This window comes from Salarias fasciatus, chromosome 4, assembly GCF_902148845.1.
Source record: "Salarias fasciatus chromosome 4, fSalaFa1.1, whole genome shotgun sequence".
In the NCBI taxonomy this organism is placed as follows: Eukaryota; Metazoa; Chordata; class Actinopteri; order Blenniiformes; family Blenniidae; genus Salarias; species Salarias fasciatus.
In genome coordinates, this window is record NC_043748.1 from 17,330,624 (window position 1) to 17,340,753 (window position 10,130).

The 10,130-nt window shown below is 38.2% G+C and overlaps 1 protein-coding gene across 1 annotated transcript; it reads left to right on the plus strand.

Moving 5' to 3' along the window:
- The first annotated feature begins 4,787 nt into the window (after positions 1–4,787).
- On the plus strand, positions 4,788–9,112 carry LOC115386659 (beta-galactoside-binding lectin). Its single transcript, XM_030089071.1, has 4 exons — positions 4,788–4,933; positions 7,107–7,186; positions 8,233–8,404; positions 8,528–9,112. The coding sequence occupies exons 1-4, from the start codon at positions 4,925–4,927 to the stop codon at positions 8,672–8,674; spliced, it is 408 nt and encodes a 135-aa protein (XP_029944931.1). The 5' UTR covers positions 4,788–4,924; the 3' UTR covers positions 8,675–9,112.
- The last annotated feature ends 1,018 nt before the right edge of the window (positions 9,113–10,130 follow it).

Genomic DNA, 10,130 nt, shown 5'->3' on the forward strand with positions numbered 1-10,130 from the left:
CAGTATGTCACTTATATATCATCAGCCACTCTGGAACTAAGCCGTTTAATGATAAAACCTCAACCATCTGATGAATATTAAGCAGAAAGGCGTCTGCTTCGACTCGTTTTGTGCCAATAGTGTTGCAGACGTCCTGTTTTTGTGTGCAGCGGGCCAATAGCAGCGCGGGGGACGTTCATATGATTACAGGTGCTCAGTCCCTCCGCAGGTCCTCCACCCTCATGTTGTAACACAATGCAACTCCTCTACACTAAAGTTGATGCAACAGCAACAAGAACAGCTGTAATCTGATTACGTATAAGCAGTTAATTATATAAAAATGACATTTTTTTTACATTATTATTGACCATTGATCAAAAAGAATCAATAACAGACAATAACAAACAGTCAAAATCAATCATATCAATGTAGACTCATTAAAAAAAGATTTATACAAACAAAAAGTAACCCATGATTAAATATGACATATAATGTTGCTTCTATGAAGCAATAGCACAGTTTGACTTCTCTACAGGAAAAACAGATTATAGCAAAGGTCAAAGTTTCATTGTTTGTGGTTATTTACTGATGTCTTTTCTATTTTCTATTAGCTATAAGATGTTTTTTCTCTCTTGTTTTTGAGAAACTTTAAAAAAAAAAACTGCATAGTTGTTACTTGAGGTAATGGGCATCTGATCCAGCTGACAACAGGTGTGAACAGGGTTCACAATAAACAGACACACACAAACAGAGTTAAAAAAAAAAAAAAAGTAAGAACATAAAAAAAGTACAAACTCCAAACTCATTAAAATGTATTCATCACTATCCTAAATGATCTGTTTTGTCTCATCATGATATTACCATTATAGATTAAATGTATCTCATACCAGGCCTTTTATGTTTGGAGTCTGCATGTTGTACCTGTGTGCGCTGAGTTTCCTCCTTATACCTACGACTAGTGTGTGTGGATGTCTGACTCCCTGTTTGCTTATTCTTTTACACTCAGAGAATTTACTCTAGAAGAACTCGATCACACATGACAAGTATTGTCACACACCATAAATAGCGTCCTAGAATTGGAATAGAGAGATATTTGAGTACTTGTAAGAACATTAATAACATATGAGATATGTTCTATACGAAAGAAATGCGTTTATAGTTGTGTCAGAACCTACCAAAACAAAAAAAGAAAGAAAATTGTGTTTGTGTGTGTGTGTGTGTGTGTGTGTTTGTGTGTGTGTGTGTGTGTGTGTGTGTGTGTGTGTGTGTGTGTGTGTGTGTGTGTGTGTGTGTGTGTGTGTGTGTGTGTGTGTGTGTGTGCCTGCCTTTCCCCTCTCTATGTGAAAGTCCTCTGTGTGATTAGATCTGCTGACTGTCTTGAGACCGGGTCGTAGAGTTTAACCACGTCACATCTTTGTGCCACAGAAAACTTTTGATACGACACCCGAATGTCTCCAAGTCAGCTCCGAATAATTAAACCTGCCGGACAGATCAAACTTTCTTTAAAATTGTTCACTAGGGTCCAGCAAAAAAGAATCAAGGACAGGTTAAAGAAAAAAAAGTAGAAGAAGCTAATCATGAAGGAGACACAGGATCACCTGAACGAGCCCAAACTCTCAACCCAATGAGACAATGATAATCTCTCTGCATTGTTTCTTCTAGACTTCAGTTGCAGATTAAAGATGGCAAGAGAAGTTCTTTCAGTTATTTGGCTAACAAGAACAATTGAATAAACTCTTCAATCACTTGCATTTTGTGTGTCAGCAGCTCTAAATGTTCAGCTGTGGAGGAAACGGAATCGCTTTGAAATTATGACTCAGATCAAAACGTACCCTCATTTTTCTCCTCACTTACATTCATTCATTTATAAACCACATCTCGCTCAGATGGTGACGTTTGATTTTCCTGTCAGTTGCAGTTATATACAGTAAGACTACACTAAATATTTTGTTGTCTCCCTGGCAACTAGAATTTTTTATTTTTTTCTATTCTCTTTTGGGTAGAGTCCCCCTCACAGCCAACTCAGCTCTGCCAGGTTGCTGATTATTCTATCTGTCATTCATTTTTAATTGTTTTATGATTACAAAATTGTACAATAATTTGTCAATTTAAGTTTGTTTCCTTTTTTGTAGTAGCTCAGAGTGTCCACTAGAGGACAGTAAACTTCAGGTCAACTTCACTTTTCTCTCAATGAACAAACATGCCCAGGCAAGTCCTTTTTACTCAAACTCTAAAACGTATATGAATGCAAATCAGAGACAAAATATTCACTCAATACATCATAATTACCTGACCAGTCTGTTTCAATTCAATTCAATTCAATTCAATTCAATTCAATTCAATTCAATTCAATTCAATTCAGCTTTATTTATGAAGTGCCAATTACAACATGGTCGTTTCTAGACACTTTTACAAAGAAACCCAACAGATCCACAAGAGCAAGCATAAGTGACTGTGTAAAGGAAAAACTCCCTTTTAACAGGAAGAAACCTTTGCAGAACCATTCTAAAAATAAATTTGTTGCATATCATAACCCAGTGTAACATAGCTATGTCGCCTCTGTCTCAGAGTGAGTTTGTGTGTGCATTCCTTCTGTTTATGTAAAAGCTCTCTGTGTCAGACCTGATGACTGTCTTGAGACTGCTTCTTGGGTGAGTTTAACCAAATCACAGCCCCGTGTCACACTGGAAGTCTGATGCAATTCTCACACTTCTCCGTGTCATCAGCTCTTGCAGATCGAGCTTCTTCCACGCTTTGTATGAAATCGAACACAACTCTTTGTTTGCTGAGGAGACGTTTGGTGGCGTCGAAGTTTGGACACACCTCATCTGGTCACTGTTAAGTGTCAGCTGTTGGTGTCAGTGAACAGCTGAAGGGATTTTCTCCAATATATCACTGCTGCATAGTGCTGGTGTATCTGATATTATTTCCTCCATGAACATTTTGTAACTGAAACAAAAATGCACCATAGGTCAACTGCAGTGCACAGTGGAGAAGTGTTTTGTACTCTCACCATAGCAGGAGAGTCAATTTGAGTCTCTGTTAGCCTTCGAATGAGAGGGTGTGCAGCTGTCAGACGGCACAGACTGCCTCTTGGAAGTTATATAAAGGGATATTGAAGAGAAACAGATGTACCAAACATGACCTTTCTTCATGAAGCTGAGAAATCATTCGTATCACACATTTATGAACATTTTCCAACAGTCAATCCATCTTGTAACTGAAGTAACCTGGTATGTGTTTGATTTTTAGTTTAACTGTAGAGTTGATGAGTTTTTGTTGACACTGTCCTTTTCAACAGTGTTTTCTACTTAAAAATGACCAGTTCATTAGTTCATTAATTAAAAAAAAATAAAGATTACAACAAAAAAACAAATAACCATTTCTGAAGATCAAGCTAGAGTCTATGGTCTTGAAATTCTGACCTTTTTATTTAATTTCATTCTCACAGACACTGAAAAACTGGTGCAAATTTGGTGTCAGAAATGGACTGCCAAGAATTTAGCTATCAACAGTTAACTGGCCAATTTTCCAAACATTGTTGGCGAATGTTGAAAATGCTGACATTGAACTCAAAGGCCAACTTCACTGAGCAATCATAGTCTGTAATTATCACTTATTTTACTCTGCATCCATACATGGAGGCCGAGGAGGCTTTTGTTACTAAGAATTTGAAAATTGTGTTTACATGTTTACTACATGTAGTATGAAACTGGTCAAACGTATCTTTACTGTGACATATTACCAAGAGAAGGTAATCATTTGGACACAAGCATATCAAAACTAGTTTATTGAAGAGAATTGATTATTGCATTCATGTTTAATGAAAGGACAATGCAATGATAAAACATTTCACACAGAACATTATTGGGCTCACAGAGCTCAGAAAAAATTAAAAGCTCCCTAGTTGTAAGATACTAATGAATCTAACCATTTTAAACAGTGAGTTGAGTTTCAAGGGAGAAAAAGTGAAGAAAGATGGGGATTTTGATGATCTAATCCTGTAAAAGGTGGCCCAGAGGTGTTAGTGGTTTGTACTGTGGTGTCAGTGAGAAGTTCTGTGTTACGAGGTTTCTATGTTGTGTTTCCTGTTTGTAGTCTGCTTCCTTAGTGCATTAGTTTCTCTAAATTGACTGTTTGTTATTGTGCTTGCCCTGTAACAGACCGAGGTGTACCTCAGCATGTCTTCACCCACAGCAACCTGATTTATTTCAGCACCAGGGAGTCTAATCCGAATAAAGTGTAAATAAATGCATGGACGACCACTGTTTGGATCTAAAGCACATTTCTGATACACTGTAGTGTAAGCGTGTGGTGTGTTACTGTCAGTCACATGAGCTGCATGCCAGCCGGCAGCTAAAAGAGTCGACGTCCACTGGCTGTGAGTCAGAGATTCAAATCCTCCTTAAAACTTGACTCACTTTCACCATTCACGTTTTCTCATTTCCCGCCTATATAAAGTTCACTTTCTTGGCTGTCAGAGGCTGCCATTTGATCTTCCTCTAAGTTCAGGAGCTATAAGCACTACATGGACATTAAGGTTTCTGACTGAGCTAAATATTTAGTGGTCTCCTTGGCAACAAACAGAGTTCTATTTCTGTCCGCTCCTCTGGGTAGTGCTCCCTCTCACAGCCAGACTCAACTCTACCGGGTTACGGAGTAACAGGCTGCTGTCAACCCATGACCGCTCACTAATTAGAGTCACTTCACACAAGTCAGCAGCTGCTCATCAGCCACTAAAATGAAGATTTTTACAGTCTGCAGCTTAGCTTTGAATGAGTGGGAGGGAGCTCGGCAGCATCGATGCAGTATTGGTCCAATGAAATGTCAGTCAGCTGGAGGAACCGCCCTGCAGTGAATATAAAGGCCTGTCTGGGTGCAGGGAGGTGAGGCCCTGCTGCAACATCATCTCCTCTCAAGATCTGACCAACGACATCAAGCAAAGATGCAGAAAGTAAGTAAGACTGTGAACTCATTTGTACTTGTATTGTTTTAGCTCTTTAAATGTTTGGATGCAAGTCATGCTGTAAAAATAGAGTTGGCAGCTGATGTTAGCAGAGTCTAATTCAGGCCGATGAAAGTGATGAACTGGTTGAACTGTGCTCGAACAAATGCAGAATCTTTACAGAATCAGAATCAGAAAACTTCATTTATTCCCGAGGGACAATTCATTTTCAAGAGCGGCATATTAAAAGGAAGAATAAGAGAAAATAGATAACAAGAAAATGTTGCTGATAACATTTTTATTAATGTCTTACAGTATTGGCCTTGTGATTTCATGTGATTGCCTTTTATGGCCAAAATATTCAATACACACCCCAGAGGCACACTAGTCTCCCCCTTTTTAAACTTGATTATTGGCACTGCAAAATGCATTAAAATCTGCTGCTTCTCTTGTCACACTCTTGTAATTTGATTATGCTGCAACACAAACAGTTGTTCACATTTGTTCATTTCACTCCAGTCAAGCCTTTTTGACTCTGTGTCAGAAATAAACAGGGGTGAGCGATGGACTCATAAACCAAGTAGATTACAATAAATGCCATGCATTACCCTGCTTGATTGTTAGCTACAGGGGTAAGCAAGATTGAAAATGAGGTCTGGAGGCTCAAATCACATCGTGGAGTTCACTGAAATAAAGTACTAATATAGAGTGCGATGAGTTGCTACAAAATCCAATTTCTGTTTTGAAGTGAGCATGAATAGGCAAAAGAAATCTTTCAACGAACACCTCTCACATTGTAAAGCTCAATTTTGTATTTATGTGCATCTTAAACTCAACAGGATGAGAAATACTTTGAAATTTAATCACATTTTATTCACATAGATTCTCATTGTTCTAACATGTAAAAGTATTTGCATGTCTTCTGTGGTAAAGTCTGTTCTTTTAATGTGTGAAATGGATACAGGTTCTGGCCACATCTAAAGCCCCTGCAGTTTTAGCTGTGGTGTTGCATGTTGTGCATGCACTTCACAGAGGGACTCTGGCATGGGGGAACTGCCACACCCAGGACATTCTACCCCCTCTCTCACTCTGATTTTAAGAATTTGTTGACGTTTCAGATTTTGTCTTCTTCCTGATTCATCCTCTCATGTCCTGCAACTAACAATCCCATAATTTAATTTGAGTCTGTTTAAATAAGGGGCTCTTTTACATACCGAGCACAAAATGTACAGCGGTGTGTACCAGGAGTGTTTAAACACTTTTGCCATGACCTTCATAAAGTATTTAGACTCAGTCTCACGGTGTCCAACATTGTTAACATTTGCTGGGATTTTTCACGTCACCCAGCAGCTGCAGCGTGTAAACACAAGTAGCTGAAAGTGCCCCGAAATGTGGCAACCAGCCAGTTTCAGAGAGACATGGCAGAGCAAAATGTGCACATTTCAGGACATTTTGGCATCAAATAATAATCTTTTCACAATTCTGGATATATGTAAAAACACATCTAAAGACTATAACCTGTTGAACTGACTGCTTCTACACATGTTATTGATGGAGTTTTGTAGATTTTCTAGTTTAATGATGTTTAAGATTAAAAAAAAAGATAAATCCTCCAAGAAGCATCTCGTTTTAGGCTTTTGCCACTGACAGTTCACATTTTGCACATGACAGAATCTTAAAATGGTGATCTGTGTTTCACAACCAAGTAAAAGATTGCTCAAGTGTACTTTCCCAATTGTGGCTCAGTATCACTCTGCCACATGTACAGTAAAGACTGCAGAGGATTTCTGCTGTGATTTGCCTCTTTTTTTTTCCACTCTGCAGCTGCCGTTTGGTGCTGCACTTTGGAAAATCTTACTTAACCGTGCAACACCGGTCCCTCATCATTTTTCTGCATACTTAACCTCTGCCAACATCAGCTTAGAGGAAAATGTCTGCATAAGAGAGGGAGAGAGAAACGTGGGATCTCTGACCACTCACTCAATGAAAGAATAATTGTGAACACATGTTTTGTAATTTATAAGGATGGAGTGAGGTTTGGAGCGCTGGCTGAGGACACCGGTGGTGCTTTTCTTCTGCCTGAAGCTACAATAATAAATGGATCTCGTAAACTCTGCTTGTATTACCACACAATAACCTTTTGTCTAACTAAAGCCCTTGTCTCCACTCTGTGCCTCCACAGGGAATGATTGTGAAGAACATGTCCTTCAAGGTCGGACAGACCTTGACGGTTGTCGGAGTCCCCACTCCTGATTCTACAAAGTAAGCTTGGATGTAAACCCGGTCAAAAAAAAAAGGCCTGTTTTGATCCGTTTTCATGTTCAGGCAGCAAAGATATTGTCTTTCTGCTGATACAGGATGCTGCTGTTTTCAATGCATGAAAAATGTTGCTTTTACAAAGCCCAAACATACCGAAAACCTTTGATGAAAACCTGGTATAATCTCAACCTTATGCCTTATCATACAGCGAAATGTCCAAAAAAGAGAAAACTCTTTGTTTCTCCTTCAATTTTGTTGCATCCAAAAGTGCAAAAAAAATGACTTCATTTCATTTCACCTTCTTCATTTAATAATTTTGCACAAAAATTTCAATATTCTGCCGATCCCACAGTTTCGCTTCTGTACTCAAGGAAAATGACTCTACAGACTTTCTTATGTATGTTTTTAAAACGGTTCATGCTCACTGTGTTAGTAGTAAGGACCTTGATTTCTTGTTTTCTTTGTCAGTTTTATTTTTTTGTAAGAACATCTTGAGGTCGTGCTTGAGCAAATATTTCACCTTGTTTCTCTTTTGTTTTGTTTGTAACTGTTATTAAAGTTATTATGTTACACATACAAATACCCAACTTAAACCATCAAATAGTCAAACATTTATAAATGAGCATGAATTTACGTGTCAGGATTTGTATTTTTCTCTTCCTTTTTGTCATCTTGGTACTTTAAGCTATTTAAAAACAAATCTGAACATATTAAACTTACCATTTAATGCACAACTCACTCTACCAATAAGATGGAGGCAAATTATGAAAAAAAAACCTATGGTTCAAACATTTCTTCTTCTTCATTTTTTTCCTTACTTTCCATGCCTGCTCTGATTCTCCTGCAGCACAGAGACCGAACTTGACTTTATATTCTCATTAAAATCCACATGAGCGAGATGAACCGACTAATGGCTTTAAATATAGTTGCTGATGGCGTTGAATAAAAGAGCAACTTTTGAAGTTGTCTCAGCAGTTTAATGTGTTCAGGCCCCTTCGTTTGAAAGAATTTTGCCAAATGTGACTAAAACCTGTTTCTTTGTATTATAGTTTTGCCATCAACATCGGCAATGATGACCAGGAGATCACGATGCACATTAACCCTCGTTTCAATGCCCATGGAGACGAGAACACGGTGGTCTGCAACTCCTACCAGGGAGGCAACTGGTGTGAGGAGCATCGAGAGGGCGGCTTCCCCTTCCGCCAGGGAGAGGAGTTCACGGTGAGACAATTGAACTTTCTTCTTTAATAGCATTTGTTGTTAAGCTGTTATATTGAGATATCTGTTTCTTAGCAGGAGTGTATGCTCATCTCATGTTCCTTCTCATTTCTTCTTCCTGTTTAGGTCATCATTGAATTCACTCCAGCCGAGTTCGTGGTGACTTTATCAGATGGCTCTGCAATCCACTTCCCCAATCGCATTGGTGCAGAGAAATACTCAGTCTTGAACTTTGACGGGGATGTTCGCATCACGAGTTTGCAGATTAAGTAGATCTCCATTCTCCCATAATTTGCTAGATTAAATTTAAAAAGACTTTTGCTAAGTTTGTCTGTTTTTTTAGTTCCTGAATGCATGAGGTGTAGCCTCAAATGCTTACCACGTTACTCTGCAAGATCAAATTTCAGTGAGCTGAGAGCAGCAAGCAGCCACTTTTAGAATATACAAAGTCACAGTAGATCTGCAACTGTAACTTTAAAATTTACTGCACATTTGACAATTACTCCTGAAGTAGTTTCAAGCCTTAGTGTCTTTGTTGACACTTTGTTGACATGAACCTGTTTTGTTAGATAGAACTTCATAAAATGTGCCAAAGCTTTATTCTCTGTGCCTTGAAGTGTTTCACAGTTTGCTTTCCAAGACATTCCACATTTGTAATTGGCTATAATGCTTACATGGAACAATGCCTATTAAAAATGTCTCCTGATGAAAAAAGTTTCCAAAAGATTTTTTCTTTTTCTTTCTTCAGTTACATATTTTTTTTCATTCTGTGGAGTTGGTTCAAATTCAATTTAAAGAAATGGATGTTGTAACTGCTCCTGTTTGCCAGTAGATGTCAGAATTGCAGTATTTATGGGGGTGGCGCCTCTTCTTCAAAAACTACGGATACGGCTCGTGAGTATTATAATAATCTAATCTGATGTAACTGAGGGCAATGTGTGTGGAAGAGATTTGAGGAGAAATGGATCGACAAGTGAAGGTGGAGAAGAGAATTTGGGAGGACAGGTTCCCAGGCTGTGATCCAGTGAGACAAAGACTGACTGGATCATGTCAGATGACCTTTTCTTTCTTCTTTAAGAGTATTCATTAACAGGAGCATGTGTGTTGTGTGTGTTTTATGTGTGTGATTGAGAGAAATAATGGATTTCCTGAAGCTACCTGTCAGTTTCTATTTGATCTCTTTGGAGGAGATTTGTTTATCTTGATGGCTGCAGTTGAATCCTTCTGTCTCTGTCTTCATCTACATCTTTATTTCTTTTTCTTTTCCTCCTCTCTGCTTTCTAAACATTTCCAGGAGTGAAAATAGCCCTGGAAGAAGTATTCAAGCACAAGCATTGCTTAGATTGAACAGACTGTTGTTAAAACACAACTGAAACAGCAGAACAAAAATTTTCAAAAATATTTATATGATCTACTCCTCAACTGCATTTATTGATTTTGTCAGTAATTTTCATTTCATTCAAACTGTCTTGATAAGGTGTAATGTGATGCCCAGTTTCCAGACAATAATAAAGCATGAAAAAAATTCCACAATAGGGTTAATAATCGTATCTTAAATAATAAGACTGCACCTCATGTAAGGACAATTAATTTTCAACAAAACAAAAGCAAACTTTGGAAGTTTCTCCCAGCACTGAAATGGAGTTTTAAGAACTCACCACTGATATCTTTTTCATGCTTCATCGGTATTGAAGATGTGATGCTCTCTCGCTCTCTCAGAGGTGGTCTT